At 36.7% G+C, this 19,620-nt stretch overlaps 2 protein-coding genes across 8 annotated transcripts in view; both read right to left on the reverse strand.

The window, feature by feature from the left end:
* The window catches only part of PXDNL (peroxidasin like), a 508,882-nt gene extending 500,949 nt beyond the window's left edge, over nt 1–7,933 (reverse strand). Inside the window, exon 1 of the mRNA XM_073018080.1 lies at nt 968–7,933. Coding sequence (XP_072874181.1) covers nt 968–1,131 — 164 coding nt within the window. The 5' untranslated portion in view covers nt 1,132–7,933. The remainder of the gene's footprint in view (nt 1–967) is intronic.
* A 76-nt stretch (nt 7,934–8,009) lies between these two features.
* Nucleotides 8,010–19,620, reverse strand: part of PCMTD1 (protein-L-isoaspartate (D-aspartate) O-methyltransferase domain containing 1) — an 80,812-nt gene continuing 69,201 nt past the window's right edge. For 6 of the 7 annotated variants that reach the window (XM_008000600.3, XM_008000598.3, XM_008000604.3 and 3 more), the window contains one exon: nt 8,010–11,127. In XM_008000600.3, the coding sequence (XP_007998791.2) occupies nt 10,760–11,127 (368 nt within the window). In that variant the 3' untranslated portion in view covers nt 8,010–10,759. The other variant, XM_038000519.2, reaches the window with a different exon arrangement.

The raw sequence follows: 19,620 nt of genomic DNA on the forward strand, positions 1-19,620 counted from the left end.
AATGGACTTGAAACACCACAAGCAGTTTTGTCTTCCACGAACATGAGACAACCCACAAAACATTTATTATAGAGCAGGAGACCTCTTTAGGCTGCATCTTTCAGCATTTTTCCTTTTCTTCTGTTTTTTAAATTTTTTCTTAAATTTTTGAATTTGTTGTCTTCTTTTTTTTTTTTTTAAATAAACCCTAGAAACAGATCCTTTTCTTCTTTTGTGGTGATTTACCCTTCTAATTATCTAATTATAACTTAATTTAATCTAAATAAATTTAAATGTTTGAGTTTATTACCTTAATATTAAAGATGAGAAGTCAGGATTTGAACTCAGACCTGTTTGACTCCCAAATTCTGGTTTGCCCTACTATCCTGTAATGCCTCCTAGATGCCGATTAGTCTAAGCGGTTGCTCCACAAGGCTTTTAAGCATTCAAGAACTCAACTGGACCATTTGAGGGTCTGTTCTAGGGACAGACAGTGCTTCAAGTGCTGAGGGCTCAGGACTTCACCCTCCCAGGAGGTACACACAGTACAAAGCCTAACAATTTGTCAGCATATAATCAATTGAAACCACACTCTAAAGTTAAATTAGTTCCTTCCAAATGGGGCTGACATGTACTGACCAATTAAGAGGCCCAAAGATTTGGGAGCAGAGGATGAAAAGAAACAAATTAAGAACGTATGCAGGAAAATTACTGAAGGAAGACTGAAGATGAGAATTCTCAATGGTAAGTTCTGGAAGATGCTGGAAGAGAACTGAATCCAAAACAAATATATTTATGTCAACTCAGCATTGCTCACATTTTTCTAGTCTAACAGAGCAGAACCATGAAACTGTTTGAAAAGTGAGAAGCCTCTTCTAAGTATACAAGCAGGGAGAGCATTAGGAATCGTAAATTTAAAGGACACAGGTCCTAGCAAAGAAGCAATGAAGCATTGCGGAGGGTTTCCGGGGAATTTGTGTGAACTTACAGAACTGTGGTCTGCTGTGGTATCTGAGGAATGTGGTCCAGCATCAAGTGCATGCAGCGGACGGTACTCTTAAAGCAAAGGCACCGGCTGGGGCAAGGCAACCCTGGCAGGCACCATCCGGCCAGGAGAAAGAGAGTGGTCCAGCAGAAGAGTCTGGGCTCCATCGCTCCATTCACTGCTGGCCACGCGAAGCAGCAGCCAGAGGGACAGCAGCAGCTGCAGCTGCAACAGCAACTGCTGTGGTGGTGATGGTGGCTGTTGGGCTGAGCCAAGTTTGGGAGTAGTGGTAGAAAGCGGCTGCCAGGGAAAGGACACCCCTCTGACCAATCCAGGAGGAGGGATATCACATTACAGGGCTGAGGGCACAAGGGGCTCTAGGAGGCACTAGACTCCTAGAGGCGAGGACTGAGAAGCTTGTCAATGCAAAAGCCTCTTTCTAAAACACCATGTGTTTTAGGCAGCATAATGAAAACAAACTTTCCGAAAGTTGCTTCCACTGCACATTTGATGAAAACCCCAGTCTCTTGGCCCCTAGCTGTCCTTTTGAAGCCCAAGTTGATTAATAATGTATCCAAACAATGCAGAACAGCTTTTCTTCTTTTTTATCTGGTAACATTACCAAACCCTATAAGGGCAGGCAGAGTTCTAATCTGTTCATCTAAGTGCACATATTCTTTCCTTATTCCAAACTATGCTCTTTAAAAAAAAAAAAAATGGTTTCATTTCCTTCAATATATTCTGCTTCTGAAACTCAACACATTTCACTCATGTAAGACTCAAACGGGCTACTTCTGATCTCTTCTTTTAATATTTAACGTTTAAATTTATATGCTTAAAACCACGAACTCACATACCTCCTTGAAGAGGAGACAACTGATGGACAAACCTAAGTATGTATATGTAAAGTAAAACAGGTGTGAGCTCCCTCAGGACACGCTGGCAGCAGTGGCCCTGCTGGCTGCAGACTTTTCATCAGCAGTTTGAACTGGTCATGTTTCCCTGAAGTGAGCAGCCCCTCGTTGCGGATGTGTGTGAAAACTTAATAAATATGGAAACATCTACTTTTTGGTCATTCTGTAAGCAGGTATTTTAAAACAGATTTTTGGCTTTATCTTTAAAGACTAACATTTTCAAACAAAAATGTTTTAAATACATAAAAGTAATAGAAAACAAATTAAAACTTGCATGGTCAATCCCAGATGATCAGACTAGTAGACCAATGTCAGGAGGAAAATAAGTTCATCCTTCTCTCTGCAGAAATTTTTCAGTCCCTTTACATTCTACTGTAGGCGAATACTGCCCTCTTTTGGCAAAATGTTCACATCTAAATATGTGATTCTGGGGAGATTAAGATGTAAAAAGATCTAAAAAAACTAATCTCCATGAACAAAAATGATTTAAACTTTACGTTTGACATTGTTCACGTGACTTTTATTGTCCAAGTATACCAATAAAGCCAATAAAGGAAATTTATTCCTTTAAATCCTCCCCAACAATCACTATGTTCTTGGCAGTGCCTGTGATTTGGAGGACATAGACAAGACCTGCAGGTTTGTGCCTTGTTTGCAATTCAAAATATAAAAAAACAAAAAAAAATAAACAATATAAAATATAAAAATATCTTGCATTCATAAAGCAGACTTAAAAAGGGTAGGGGCTCAGAAATATGTAAGTTCGGGAGGGAAATAAAGGCAGGACATGCAGTTCTAAAAGTCATTGAGCTAAGGGTGTATATGAATTAGGTCAAAGGAAAGAAATCCTGCAAGTTTTTGTGCTTTGTTGTCAATTCAAATTATTTTAAAAAAATCTTGCATTCATAAAGTTTTCTTGTTTTTTGAGATGGAGTCTCACTCTGTTGCCAGGCTAGAGTGCAATGGCGCGATCTCAGCTCACTGCAACCTCTGCCTCCCAGGTTCAAGTGATTCTCCTGCCTCAGTCTCCTGAGTAGCTGGGATTAGAGGCGCCCGCCACCACACCTGGTTAATTTTTTGTATTTTAGTAGAGACGGGGTTTCACCATGTTGACCAGGATGGTCTCAATCTCCTGACCTTGTGATCTGCCCGCCTTGGCCTCCCAAAGTGCTGAGATTACAAGCGTGAGCCACCGAACCCAGCCCATAATGCATTTCTTTTTTACTGGAAAAAAAAATACAAAAAACTTTCCACTTTAGAAATCTAAACTTATGTTGAATGAAAAAAAAAAAAAAAAATCTACTGATTACCAACTGTCAGTACAGGACTAAGAACTGCAAGGCATGACCCTGCTCATGATCGCAAGTCCTTCTGGACAGTGACTTAGGACAACTTTCCAGCTGAAAACGACTAAATGTGCTAGATTTATTAAAATACTTTTAAAATTGTATAAATGCATCAATGTGCTATTACTGAGGAAATCAGTAAGATGTATACAAGAATCCAAAAAATGAAGTGGACATGAGTAGCCAGTAAAGTGGGTAAACAATGAAGGCCGGTGCAGCTTGAGACTGTCTGCTCAACCATGTGAAAGGAACTGCAGGAACTGGAGTAGCAGGGATACAGGAAAAAGAAAAGTCCTTTCTTAGGAGAGAGTCTTATTTCAAAAATCTCCTGCATAAAGCCACAGCCACATCTTAAGGATGAACTAGAAATAATTCTGCCCCCTGCCTCCACTTCCACCCACTTACCTACGCAAACCAGAAGACACAAGGAAAATGACCTATTTCAAAGCTTGCTATGGGAAGGCAGCAAACAAATCTTCCTGGAGGCGTGGTATCTCCAAGGTAGCCTTTACATGGATTTTCGGGCAACTCTACTTGAATGGTACAAAAAACTTTAAGTGGAGCATTTATAAAGGTCATTAGTTGGCAGTGCTCCTGGCAAAAACAACCTGGGGCCTATAATAATTCCCACAGTTTACAATACAAGCTCAGTCAAAACCCACAAAATACAAAAGAAACAAACAGTGTTATGAAAGCTAGCCATCAAACCTTATGAGCATGAGCCCACTTTAAGCGTTCCAATACTGGAATCCAACATAGAATAGAATTAGGCAGTATGTTTACAGAATTGAACATAATAAAGAGTAAAAGACTATAAAACAACCAGGCAGACTTGAAAATATAGAACTACAAATTTAAATATAATAAATATTAGAACTCAATGTAAGGGTTTAACAGCAGATTTAAAGCAACTAAAGAGAAGATTTGTGATAGGAAGATACTATCTAAGGAAATCTAGATTTCAATGCTGAGAAATATAAAGTTGAGATGATATTTGTAAGAAAAAACATGGCCAAGAATTTCTAGAACTGATGAAAGAGACGAACCCACACAGCTACAAGAATAGGCAGAATAAATGAAAAGATATTCATACCCAGGCACATTATATCAAACTACAGAAAATTAACTGTGCCAAGACAAGAATATTAACAATGTCAAGATAAAATTTTTAAAGCAGACAGAAATAAACACACCAAGCTATTTACTTAAAAATAAACATACAAAGGCAGTAAAATAAGAAATAAGGCTCCACCATCATTCTTCACAGTATTAGAAAAAACAATTCTAAAATCCATATGGAACCAAAAGAGAGTCCACATAGCCAAAGCAAGACTAAGTAAAAAGAACAAATCTGGAGGCGTCACACTACTTGATTTCAAACTATACTATAAGGCTGCAGTCACCAAAACAGCATGGTACTGGCATAAAAATAGGCACATAAACCAATGGTATGGAATAGAGAACCCAGAAAAATAAACCAAAATACTTACAGACAACTGATCTTTGACAAAGCAAACAAAAACAAAGTGGGGAAAGGACACCCTTTTCAGCAAATAGTGCTGGGATAATCAGCTAGCCACACGTAGGAGAATGAAACTGGATCCTCTTTTCTCATCTTATACAAAAATCAACTCAAGATGGATTAAGGACTTAAATCTAAGACCTGAAACTATAAAAATTCTAGAAGATAACACTGGAAAAACCCTTCTAGACATTGGCATAGGCAAGGATTTCATGACTAAAACCCAAAGCAAATGCAATAAAAACAAAGATAAATAGCTAGGACTTAAAGAGCTTTTGCACGGCAAAAGGAACAGTCAGCAGAGTAAATAGACAACCCACAGAGTGGGAGAAAATCTTCACAATCTGTGTGTCTAACAAATGACTAATATCCAGAATCTCCAACGAACTCAAACAAATCAGTAAGAAAAAAAACAATCCCATCAAAAAGTAGGCTAAGGACATGAATAGACAATTCTCAAAAGAAGATGCACAAATGGCCAACAAACATGAAAACGTGAAAAAAAAAGCTCAACATCACTAATGATTAGGGAAATGCAAATCATAACCACAATGCGATACCACCTTACTCCTGCAAGAATGGCCATAATAAAGAAACAGTAGATACTGCTGTGGATGCGGTTATCAGGGAACACTTCTACACTGCTGGTGGGAATGTAAACTAGTACAGCCACTATGGAAAAGAGTGTGGAGATTCCTTAAAGAACTAAAAGTAGAACTACCATTTGATCCAGCAATCCCACTACTGGGTATTACCAGAGGAAAAGAAGTCGTTATACAAAAAAGATACTTGCACACGCATGTTTATAGCAGCACAATTCACAACTGCAAAATCATGGACCAACCTAAATGCCCATCAATCAATGGGTGGATAAACTGTGGTGTATATATATACGATGGAATACTACTGAGCTATAAAAAGGAATTTTAATGGCATTTGCAGCAACCTGGATGAGACTAGAGATTATTATTCTAAGGGAAGTAACTCAGAAATGGAAAATCAAATACCACAAGAACATCTATGTTCTCACTGATATGTGGGAACTAAGCTATGAGGATGCAAAGGCATAAGAATGATAAAATGGACTTTGGGGACATGGAGGTCAGGACGGGAGGGAGGGTGAGGGATAAAAGACTACAAATAGGGTGCAGTGTATACTGCTCTGGTGATGGGGGCACCAAAATCTCACAAAGCACCACTAAAGAACTCACTCATGTAACCAAATACCACCTTTACCCCAATAACCTATGGAAAAATTAAAAAATTAAAATTAAATAAACAAATAAGGCTGCTCTTGCTCATCACTATTCAGTTATACTGGAGGCCACAACTGGCAAATCTGGCAAAATAAAAAAACCAGGAGGGAAAAAAATAAAACTGTATAAAATTTATTCAAATATATGATTTCCTATAAAAAAACTAAAATAATCAAAAGAGATAGTATTGGATTTAATTAATGTATAAAAAACAATTAAAGGAATAACATACAATTTTAATAAACTACATCACTGAAAAATATAAAATATCTGCAACCAAATGTGACAAAATATATTAGACCTTAGAGCCAAACCGTACTTAATAAGGTCTAAAAAAAAAGAAGTGCCATATTCATGGACTGGAGGACTCCATATCATAAACATGTTGATTCTTGCATAAACTGATCTATAAATTCAAAGTGATTCCCAAGGAATTCCCAAAGAGGAGTGTGTGTGCGTGTAGTAATCTGAGAAGCCATATGTGAAATTTAAAGTCTACAGTCTACAAGTTCAAGAAACTCCTAGCATATAAAGTGAAGGGATTTATCTTACTAGATCAAGAATTATTGTAAACCTCCAGTAAATAAAATTGTGTAGTGTTGGCACTGGGTTATATGATCTGACTAATAAAACAGAAAAGAAAGCCCAGACACACATCAAAAATACATGAAAACTTACGACAAAGTTAACACTGCACATCAGAGAAGAAGAAAAAAAAAAAATTTCAAAGGATGGTTCTCAAACAGTTGATCAATAAAGTAAAAAAAGAAACCGGACTATTATTTCTCACCATACACAAAGACCAATTCCAGCTATTGTGCAGATTTAAATGTGAAATGCAAAATCACAGACCTTCTGTAAGAAAATATAGGTTAATATTTCCATGACCTTGAGACTGAGGGTGAAGGAAGATGAATCTGGCAATTAAAATTGAAAATGTCAATTCATCAAAAAACATCATAAACAGAGCAAGAAACCATAAACTGAGAAAAGATACTTGCAACACATATAATTGACAGTGGAATAATATCTAGATTGCAAAAGGAAATCCCACAAAACAATTTTTTACAAGAAATTAATAAAAAATTTTACAAAAGATTTGAACAGCACTTTGCAGAAAACCAAGAAACACTTGAAGATAAAACCCCCTTAATAAATAACCTTCATGAGTTACAAAGTTCCCTAAGAAGATATTTCACACTGCCAAACAGGCAAAAGTCTGTCATGTGTAGGTGAAGATGTGGAATAACTGGGATATTTAAACATTGCTAGAAGAAACATACTGTTAAACTATTTTGGGAAACAAATTTGCACCACCTAGGTAAAAGTGAATAGAAATGATTTCCCATGACCCAGTAATTCTACTCCTAGATGTGCACTCTAAGCAGACTCACACATGTACAGTCACAAGACATAAAAGAATGTTCACAACTGAACTATTTGAGGGGACATAAAATGTCCACCAACAGTAGAATAAACTGTGAAGTGTGAATGTAACAGAACAACATACGACATGGGGCAATCGCAGAAAGGTAATGTGAAAAAGAGAGCTGCCGAATGCATACAGTAGGATCCTAGCATGTATGAAGCCAAATACATTGTTTAGAGATGCAAGCATGTGATAAATTGAGAACAAAAGGCAGATTATGATAAACACAAAATCCCGCCTCCTGAGCAGGGAGGGATTAAGATGTGGTTGGGAAGGGGCACACAAGAGACTGTAAAGCTATCAGTTGAACCTAATGGGTACACACATATGTACCTACATGTACACTAAATTATTTCTTATACTTCATATTTTATAAATTTCCCTATCTACTGAATATTTTATAAAAATAAATTTTAAAAAACTTCCATACTCTTCAGAGATGGCAATAGTCAAAAGACAGTGAGATGTCCAAATAAAGACAACTGTATGCCATAATTGAGCATATCCATAGGTATACTGAGATTGCCTAAATTTAAAAAGAAGACAAACATAAAAGTCAGGCCATGGGAGAACAATGCTTAATTATACGTAATTGTTTATTTAAAATAATTTTCCAAGTCTTCCAATGATTTAACAGGCTTTGCTTCACTTTTATCATCTCAAACAGCTAGAAATCAACACACACTTTTTGTATTGTATTTTACCACTATGTATGCTATTTTAACATTTTTCTTTATTAAGAACCAAATATATTGACCAATAAGCAGTATATATTTAAATTATCTTCTTGGGTAGCTCTGAGGTTGCTGATGGCTTCTTGGGATTAATCTGATGCTGGAAGCTATCTTAGGCCCTGTCTCTAACTCACTATGTTTCAGGCAAAACATGCCACAGTTCTAGGTCTGTTTTCTTATCTGCAAAATAAACACCCAAATTAGATGATACTTGTTGTTTTATCTGGCTATAAAATTCCATCACTGTATTCCCCATCATTTTCACTTACTTCTATTTAATCTTTATTTACTAATTTTCCACCTATAAAGCATAATTTTCCATACTCAAGTAAACATAAATTCATTAAAAAAAAACACAAACCCAAAATATTCTTATTCTATCTGCATTAATAGACAAAAAGGCTTTAGCTCTAATTTTCATTTTTTATTTCTACCTCTTAAAGTCAATGATAAAGTCGCAAGTGTAAAATGGATGCATTTAAAAACATAAAAGATACATTTCAATGACAAGAAATATGCAATGATCATGAAAATCTACTGTACACCTTGCCAAGGTCAAAGAATGAAAGACAATATGGAAAAGTCAATCTTCAAATACATCCTTAACAAAAACTCTCTCCTACATAGTAAAAGCATCATCTAAACAGCAGCTCCAACCAAAAAATTTTTTAAAAAAAAGCAGGGGAGATGGGACAGATAACTTTCTCCAGGTTTTCCAGATAAAAACATGTGGTCACCAGGAATTCAAAGTAACTTCAAAAGCCGCATTTAATTCAAAATAAAATGAACATTTCTGACAGATGAAAACAGTATGAAACTGATTTTTTTTCTTTCCTAGATACAAATGATATGGGGCATTTCTTAACAGTTTAGTAATCATCTAAGAATAACTGTAGAAATAACCCCAATTCTACCATCCCAGCCACTGGTATAAAACAAACACCTTCCATGAAACTGTCTTTCACGTAACTAAAATATCCTCACTTACTTGGAACAATTTCGTGCTTACATGATCACAAACACTTGTTTTTAGATGCTGTGGGATTATTGGAGCTGAGATTTTTGAAACAATATCTGAATCTTAGCAGAGAGGTAATAATCCTTTCACTATACATTGATTGGGCTTCCTTAACCAAATCTGAGCAACTACTATAATAATAATAATGCTGGTGGTAGTCCATGATACTCTCAAATTTTTCCCTTTAAGAAATATATAAGCCATGTAACTCTAGCAAATATGTTACATTGTACACTTTCTTAACCCGGAATGGCTGTTTTCAGGCCTTATTAGGAAAACAAACAAACAATGGTAGTTACTACCTGTTTTTTATCATTGATAAGCTACAATGAAGTTCAAATATGGACAGTTTAATTGTGTGATATTAAGTAAAAAACGAAAACCATTATAGTTTTACTAAAAGAAACACAAAAAATATGGGAAGAAGTGAAATGAACATGGCATAGGTCCCAAAGATTACATTATGATTCTGAACAGGATTTTCAAAACAAAGGGTATCTACATACAATTTCTGTGAATATTTCTTATACTAGAAAGATCCAAAGCAAATGTAGGCTCAGCCCTACCTTGTCAAAGATAAATATTCAGATAAACTAGAAGTTCCATCTGCTAAAGTGCATCCGCTGACCAGGTCCACCCTGGCCCTGCTACTTACAGCCATCCAAGAAAGTGGCCTCACTCATGCTCATTCACTCATTCTGTGTCCTATCAAGAGTCACACAAAACAATGGTTTTGCTTTTTTTAAAAAACCAAATACTTTATATGGTGAACTACAGAAAAAACAATTCTAAATATACTTTTAAATTCTAGAGAGTTGAGATAACCTCATTTCTTTAAATACTGAAAATGTAAAGGGTCCATATAAAGAGTTGTATTAAGTATATACTTTCTATTTTAATAATTCACTTGCTGTGCTCTTAAAATCTCTATGAGAGAAGCAGATATTTTACCCATGTCTTTTGGTAAGAGATTCAAAAGCAGAAGTAGCAGGGCTGTAAAATTTCATAAAATTTGTGGGATTTTTTTAAAGCTAAATTATTCAATATCTTGTATTGTTATTGCACTCATGTATTGCCCGGAATATATATACAGCAACCCAGCAACAGTGATTGCAACACAAATAAGGTAAATAGGTCTACAAAGCATTTGATTTCCTTATTAGATAAATGAAGTTTTCATAGAGGAAATGCAAACAACTGCAATTCAGATCAGGTTATATAAGCTTAACAATTATTTAAACCTTATATAAAATTAAATCTAACCCTCACCACTACAAATCTGTAAGGAATCAGAAAAGGATTTATAGTACACAAGTCTTGACTACTGTTGCATTCCACTTTGAAACCACTCTAAGCTAAAACAACATTTTACCAAGATTTAAAGAAAAATAGATTTTATAAAAGGGATTCTTTTATTCACTGAATACATCATTTGTGTTACTGACAGAAACAAGTGATAATTTTTTTCCACTATAATTTGCTCTGATGAAAGAAGTAATTCTTTTAACTCCTAACAAATGCTACATTTTCAAGACTAAAGGAATTATCAGTAGGCATTCTTTCTTCTTGATCTAAGTTATTTGTCTCTAAAATATGTCAAGTAAGCTTTTAAAGATTCAGGGAGGGGCAGCTTCATGATTTTTTCTCTCAGTAAATTTTGAGGTGGCTCCTCTGGCTTCATCGCTTCACTGTTATCTTTTTCTTCCTCTTCTTTGTTATCTTCTTCCATTTTTTCATCCTCCTCACTGTCTAGAGGCTGAGGAATAAGCTGATTACCCACAAATACGTAAGTGTTAATTCTCTGTTTAACTCTCTTTCTTTTCCTTTTGGGTGGAGCCCTTTGAGGAATCCCCTTGGCCTGCATCTCATCATTTATGAAATTTCTAAGTGTGCGTCGAATGTAAATACGAGCCAAGTCCTGTAGATTCCTGACAGCACAGGGAGCTAAAAACAAACACAAAACACAAGAAAGAAAACATTAATCTATTGTTCACTTTTTTTCATAAAACAAAATCTGTTTCTTAGCACATTTTAGAAAATACACAAAATATAAAAACTCTACCTTTCATCTAACAAAGGTTTTGGAGTAGTCATCATATGCCAAGGACCAATGGATAGCACAGAAGTTAAAATGTACAGGGGCGTGTGTGTGTTTGTGTGTTGGCATTTATATGCATAAAAGTTCTCTGGAAGCGTAAGAATTTAGAAACAGGGTACGTGACCATGAAATAATTAGGAGACAAGAGCAGGAGAGAGACTATCCTGCATATCTTTTATACTTTTTGATGTATAAATCATACGAAAAGTACTACCTATTCATAACAACAGAAGTGAGATCCCATCCCTTATATAGTTTTTGTTTCTTTGTTTTGAAACAAGGTCTCACTGTAGCCCAGGCTGATTGTGTAGTGGCACAATCATGGCTTACTGGAGCCTCAACCACCCAGGCTCAGGTGATCCTCCTGCCTCAGCCTCCCAAGTAGCTGGGACAGAAGTGCATGCCAGCACACCTGGATAATTTTTTAATTATTTGTAGAGAGGGAATCTTACTATGTTGCCTAGGCAGGTCTCTAACTCCTGAGCTCATGTGAGCCTCTCATCTCAGCCTCCCCAAATATTGAGGTTACAGGTGTAAGCCATCATGCCTGGCCCTCTATATGTAAAAATGAACAAAAACCATCTGCTCTGCCCATTTTCCAAAATTGTTCACTAAGTTGTTTAACATTCATCAATAAGTTCGTATTATATCTGCCAGGCACTGTTAAAGAACCCATGTAGACACACTGGATGATTTAGATCACCAAGTCTGCACTCCCTGCACTTACGCAACCTACATAATCAGGGAGGAGTCGGTAAACAAAAACCAATTATAAAGAAGAAAAATAAGGAATACAAGAAAAAAAGCAAAACATCAATGATATGACAGAAAAAGTGGAGTTCTGGTTTCTTTCTTTTTTGTTTTGAGACAAGAGCTTTGCTCTGTCACCAGGCTGTAGTGCAGTGGCGTGATCTCAGCTACTGCAATCTCCGCCTCCCGGGTCCAAGTGATTCTCCTGCCTCAGCCTCCTGAGTAGCTAGGCCTACAGGCGTGTGCCACCACGCCTAGCTAACTTTTTGTATTTTTAGTAGCGATGGGGTTTCACTGTGTTAGTCAGGATGGTCTCAATCTCCTGACCTTGTGATCCACCCGCCTTGGCCTCCCAAAGTGCTGGGATTACAGGCACAAGCCACCACACCTAGCCCTGGTTGCTTTCTATTGGGTGGTCATAAAGGTCTCCCTGAGAAGATCATGTCCTAGCTAAGATCTAGATGATGTAACAGCCATGTAAACATCTTGGAGGCAGAGGGAACAGCAGAGCCCTAAAAGGTAAACGAGCTTAGCATGTTAAAGGAGCTGAAGGAAGGCTAGTGCAGATGAAGTTCAGAGCATGAGAATAGCCGGAATACTTTGGTAATCCACTTGAAATATGAACACACTCTAATGGAGAGTGGCAGTATAGATGGGAGAGATGGACAAATTCCAGGTATAATACATTCTGAAGATAGGATGGAAACGGATTGGCTATAGGGGATGAGGGAGGGAAAAAAATAATCAAGGAAAACATCTAAGGTTTTGGCCTGAGCAACTGGGCAGATGCTGGTATCAGTTACTGACATGACAAAGACAGAGGAGAGAACAGGTTGAGAAGAAAATTTTAAAATGTACTTAGTTTGTGTTAGATGTGAATTGTCTATCATTTATCCAAAGTGGAGATTTCAGAGATAATTAACAACTACAATGTTATACTCGTCACCATTTTCAATGTTTTACAAGTAATAACTCAATGTTAGGAGATTACGTACTGAATGCAGGTTTTGACTGCAGAGGGTATGCTGCCTTTCCCACCATAAGCCACCATAAGATCACGACTCTGGAGCTCAGGGGCAAGGTCGGGGCTGGAGATGCTAATCCCATGTCAGCAGCCCATCGTGACATGCAAAGACCAAGAGTAGAGGAAAGCACCCAGAACTAAGCCTGAGAGAGCTCTGTAAAGGAACAGAGTGAAGAATAAATCTACCCTAAAATTTTAGAAATTATAAAGGAGCTAGGAAATAGAAACTGTATCAGTCTTTTCAGCTGATCTTGGCTCTTGAATTTTTGTGTTACTGGCATTCTCTGTCAACACTGTAATTATGTTCTTCCTTTGCCAATACTGCGTGCTATTCCAGCGATGTATCTTTCAATCCTAAATCATCAGAGGAATACCTGAAATTTATCAAGACCAACTGGACCCAGCATGGAAAAAGATTCAGACTTGACTTTAGTAGCTGCTAACACTCAGAACTCCTAAAGTAGCAGTCATGTGAGCTTCATTTAAAAGTTCTTTTGGGCCAGGCACAATGGCTCAAGCCTGTAATCCCAGCACTTTGAGAGGCTGAGGCAGACGGATCACTTGAGCCCATAATCTTGAGACCAGTCTGGACAACATGGTGAAATCCTGTCTCTACAAAAAAAAAAGAAAAATTAGCCGGGCATGGTGGTACATGCCTGTAGTCTCAGCTACTCAGTAGGTTGAGATGGCAGGATCATCTGAGCCTGGGTAGGCTCAGTGAGCCATGGCTGCAGTGAGCCATGGTCATGCCACTGCACTACAGCCTGGTTAACAGAGTGAGACCCTGTCTCAAAAAATTTAAAAAATAAAATAAAAAAGTTCTTTTGGCTGACACAAAACCTTTTAGATAAGTCTCAGTCCTAATTATTCAAACATCCTCCATATTGTCTATTCCTTAAGAGTACCTTGTTTCCAATGCCTCCAGTTATGAGATTAGGATTTAACAGATGAGACAATACTAATCCTGACTGCTAGGAAAACTTATTTTAAATTTAAATAGAAAAAGAGGGAATCCTCCCTAACTCATTTTACAAGGCCAGCATCATCCTGATACCAAAACCTGGCAGAGACACAACAAAAAAGAAAATTTCAGGCCAATATCCCTGATGAACATCAATGGGAAAATCCTCAATAAAATACTGGCAAACCGAATCCAGCAGCACATTAAAAAGCTTATCCACCATGATCAAGTCTGCTTTATCCCTGGGATGCAAAGATGGTTTAACATATGCAAATCAATAAACGTAATCCATCACATAAACAGAACCAACAACAAAAACCATATGACTATCTCAATAGATGCAGAAAAGGCCTCTGACAAAATTCCACACTCCTTCATGCTAAAAAAACTCAATAAATTTGACATTGATGGAACATATCTCAAAATAATAAGAGGTATTTATGACAAACCCACAGCCAATATCATACTGAATAGGCAAAAACTGGAAGCATTCTCTTTGAAAACCAGCACAAGACAACGATGTCCTCTCTCACCACTCCTATTCAACATAATATTGGAAGTTCTGGTCAGAGCAATCAGATAAGAGAAAGAAATAAAGGGTACTCAAATAGGAAGAAAGTAAGTCAAATTGTCTCTGTTTGCAGATGACATGATTGTATACTTAGAAAACCCCAACATCTCAGCCCAAAATCTCCTGAAGCTGATAAGCAACTTTAGCAAATTCCCAGGATACAATTCAATGTGCAAAAATCACAAGCATTCCTATAAATCAAGAACTCCTAAAGTAACAGACAAACAGAGAGCCAAATCACGAGTGAACTCCCATTCACAACAGCTACTAAGAGAATGAAATATCTAGGAATCCAACTTACAAGGGATGTGAAGGACCTCTTCAAGATGAACTACAAACCACTGCTCAAGGAAATAACAGAGGACACAAACAAATGGAAAAACATTCCATGCTCATGGATAGGAGAATCAATATCATGAAAATGGCCATACTGTCCAAAATAATTTATAGATTCAATGCTATCCCCATCAAGCTACCATTGACTTTCTTCACAGAATTGGAAAAAACTACTTTAAACTTCATATAGAACCGAAAAAGAGCCTGCATAGCCAAAACAATCTTAAACAAAAAGAACAAAGCTGGAGGCATCACACTACCTGACTTCAAACTATACTACAAGACTACAGTAACCAAAACTGTATGGTACTGGTACCAAAACACATATACAGACCAATGGAACCGAACAGAGGCCTCAGAAATAACACTACACATCTACAACCATCTGATCTTTGACAAACCTAACAAAAACAAGCAATGGGGAACAGATTCCCTATTTAATAAATGGTGTTGGAAAAACTGGCTAGCCATATGCAGAAAACTGAAACTGCACACCTTCCTTACACTTTACACAAAAATCAACTCAAGATGGATTAAAGACTTAAACATAAAACCTAAAACCATAAAAACCCTAGAAGAAAACCTAGGCAATACCATTCAGGACATAAGGATGGGCAAAGACTTCATGACTAAAACACCAAAAGCAATGGCAACAAATGAAAAAACTGACAAACGGGATCAAATTAAGCTAAAGAGCTTCTGCACAGCAAAAGAAACTATCATTACAGTAAACAGGCAACCTATAAAATGGGAGAAAATTTTTGCAATCTATCCATCTGACAAAGGTCTAATATCCAGAATCTACAAAGAATTTGAACAAATTTACAAGAAACAAACAAACCCCACCAAAAAATGAGCAAAGGATATGAACAGACACTTCTCAAAAGAATACATTTATGCGGCCAACAAACATATGAAAAAAAGCTCATGATCACTGGTCATTAGAGAAATGCAAATCAAAACTACAATGAGATATCACCTCCAGCCAGTTAGATTGGCGATCATTAAAAAGTCAGCAAACAACAGAAGCCGGCGAGGATGTGGAGAAATAGGAATGCTTTTACACTGTTGGTGGGAGTGTAAATTAGTTCAATCATTGTGGAAGACACTGTGGCAATTCCTCAAGGATCTAGAAACAGAAATATCATTTGACCTAGGAATCCCATTACTGGGTATATACTTAAAGGATTATAAATCATTCCACTGTGCATGTAAACATACATGCACACGTATGTTTATTGCAGCACTGTTCACAATAGCAAAGACTTGGAACCAACACAAATACCCATCTGTGATAGACTTGATAAAGAAAATGTGGCATATATACACCAATTATGAAACAATTTTTCATAACAATTTATGAAGTCTCTTCTGTCCCTGAACTTTAAACAATGCATCTTTCTTTTTAGAATGTCTTCTCCCCAACCCCAATAAAAAAAAAACCACAGAAAGAAACAGGATTTTTAAATGTAATAAAATTAGTGGCGAATCAAGATGAAAAATTATGACTCCACTTTAGTAAGTTGTTTAATATGAGCAATTTGATTACTACAAGATACATTTGGCAAATAATTTCTACATTATTTTTGGTTTTTTTTATAGTCGCATTCTTTCATATTTTAATTCCCTACAATTAAGGAATAATGTCCTCTCAACAGCAAGCTATTTTGACTTACTTCTATACATCCACAAAAACTTATTCTCCATACATCCTATTAAATTTTGGCAAATACCAATTTTTAAAACTTTTTTCATGCTCTGACTATTACTATATGCAGCTTTTATTTTTTAGAAATTCACATAATTCCTGACTTTTTATAAGTTACTGTTGGTTACTGATGACTTTTCTCTTTATTGTAGAATTTCAAGTACAGTAGTCTCCCTTTATGCAGTTTCACCTTCCACGGTTTCTGCTTTCTACGGTCAACCAAGGTCTGAAAATATTAAATGGAAAATTTGAGAAAGAAGCAATTCATACATTTTAAATTGTGAGCTCTTCTTAGTAGTGTAGTACAATTTCATGCTGTCCTGCCTGGGATGTGAATCATCCCTCTGTCTACCATTTCCGCACCATATATACCACCCATCTGTTAGTAACTTAGCAGCTGCCTCAGTTATCAGATAGAAAAAACATAATACATACAGGATTTTGTACTATTTGCAGGCCCAGGCATCCCCTGGAGAGTAATGGAACATATTCCCCAAGGATAAGGAGTGATGACTGTATACACAGAAAAGAGTCAATGGTTTAATAACTCCCATATATCTGGGCACTCAGCTTCAACAATTACCACTCTTCCCATCACCACCCCAGATTATTTTGATGAAATATTTAGACATATCATTTAGTCTGTAAATATTTCAGAGGTATAATGGATTTTTTTTTTTTTAATTTAGGCTCCTTTCCATTTTACCCTATTCTATTGAATTTATTCCTATTTTACATTCACTGTTACAAATGTCATTCAATCCAACCAATAGCAGTCTTACCAACTACATACATTTGTGTTGAAATTCTTAAAATGGGGGAAAATGGAAATTGTGCATTCATAGCATATTATCTATGTCATTAATGAATTACGTTATTATAAAAACATATTTACAACCAAATGCTTCTAAAATAAACAAGAAAACTATCCGATAAAAAATAGAATGACTACTGATAGAATTCTGAGATTTTAACAGTGTCAGTTACAAAGTAAAATAGTTAAACCACTGCTGCACAGAAATCAACAAGGGATTCTATAGGCATTCTTAGGTATGACACTTATGGTTGGGCCACCATCAAAGCCAAGCTGTGTCAGAAAATTTTTTCATTACTTCCTTTTATTACTTCCCATCCAGTTAGGATAATTAAAACAAAATTATCATAAACTATAATTCTAGTGTTTGAAAACTAGGAAGGAGAAAATAGTTTTGTTATTATTGTTGCAAGAAGTTTAAGTAGGGACCGGTAACTACAGTATAGCCTACTATTGTAAATAGTACTAATATAGCATAAATATATAGAGTATACAGATAGTCCCTGACTTCTAATGGTTCAATGTAGGATTTTTCCACTTTACAATGTGTTTATCAGGATGTAACCCCACCTTACGCTGAGGAGTTCCTTATGTCTCATGATGGGGTTCGGGTTTCTACTAAATGAGTATCACTCTTGCAACCAAAGTAAAGTCAAACTGTCCTAAGCTGGGGACCATGTGCTGTATTACCAGCATTAAATCCATTTTCCACTCAACAATGTTTATGATTTACAATGGGTTTATCTGGCCATAGTTCCACCATAAGCATCTGTAGTCTACTAAAAAGTAGACTTCATGGAAACAATCATATAATGCATACACAGCCAAGTGATAATCACTGATTCTGGTGCTAGAAAGAAATGGATGTCCTATATTTTTCTGTGTCTCAGTGATACCTGTTTTTGACTAGATGGGAAGTTTAAATAAACATTTCAACACAGTAACCTCATGTTTCCAGTCTCCTTTATGATAATCCTTTGTTTTTTTATCATTCTTATTTTAGCTTTAATTTTGTTTTATATGGACTGTTACATATGGATTAAAATCCTTTTTGTAAGTAGCGAAAGTATAGATTACTAACACGTATATTTGGAAAAACTGGTTGCTAACATTTTCTGAATTATGAAAGGTTGAAACTGTTTTAGAACTGACTGCTTAACTTCTTTCTAAATGAGATCACAATAATAGCACAGAATCAGAATCTATGACTCTCACAAATCTGTAAAGAGTGGTCAACGTATCACCTTTGACAGTGGCTCCCATTAGAGAAAAATGCTTGCAAAGCACTCTCCCAAGCTCAAGCTGAAGAAACATTTACGCCACTAACACTCTCAGCAAGCAACACTCACCATAGAGCCATGACAGCCTCTCTGCATCATCGCACACATTCTTCCTAAGGGTGGAGGAATGGCTAGGCTTGTACATTTCAGGTATGTAAAAAGCAGCTGGCCATGTTTGGCTGTCATTCCTTTCTCTTTTCCTCTGGGATGTGCCTATTTTCGTCTGGGACTCACACACATTGACTAGGCTCTATTCACCATATATTTACAAGTAGACTCTCATGGTGGCAGGCTGGCGCCACTGCCTGAAACTGGGTGGGTGGTTGGGTCTAATGTAAGGGTTGTGAAACCCTGTCTCTACTAAATATACAAAAACTACCCAGGCATGGTGGTGGGAACCTGTAATCCCAGCTACTCAGGAGGCCAAAGCAGAAGAATTGCTTGAGCCCAGGAGGCGGAGACTGCAGTGAGCTGAGATCGTGCCACTGCATTACGGCCTGGGTGACACAGTGAGACTCCATCGTAAAAACAAAACAAAACAAACATTACTTCATATAATTTTCAAAACCACTCCAAAAGTCCCAAAGTCATGCGGCTCAAAAGAGAGTAGAATGAACACAGAAAATAAAATTGTATCTTTCTATAAACCCAAGTTCCTATGAAATAAATTCATTTAAAAGGCAAACTAAGTCAAGAGGTTCCTTTTTGGTAAAGAATTTTACCTCATGGTTAAAAATACTATGATCTAAGCCAAACCAATTAATACCACTCTCTCCTCTCCATTTCAAGCTCTCATTTGCTCCATTACGTTGATCACTCCCTCCTTGAAAGTTTTCTTTCTTGGTTTTCAACACCCTGGGACCTGACCCTAGTTTGCCCCCACCACCTTTGACCC

Source organism: Chlorocebus sabaeus, chromosome 8 (assembly GCF_047675955.1).
Source record: "Chlorocebus sabaeus isolate Y175 chromosome 8, mChlSab1.0.hap1, whole genome shotgun sequence".
Taxonomy (NCBI): Eukaryota; Metazoa; Chordata; class Mammalia; order Primates; family Cercopithecidae; genus Chlorocebus; species Chlorocebus sabaeus.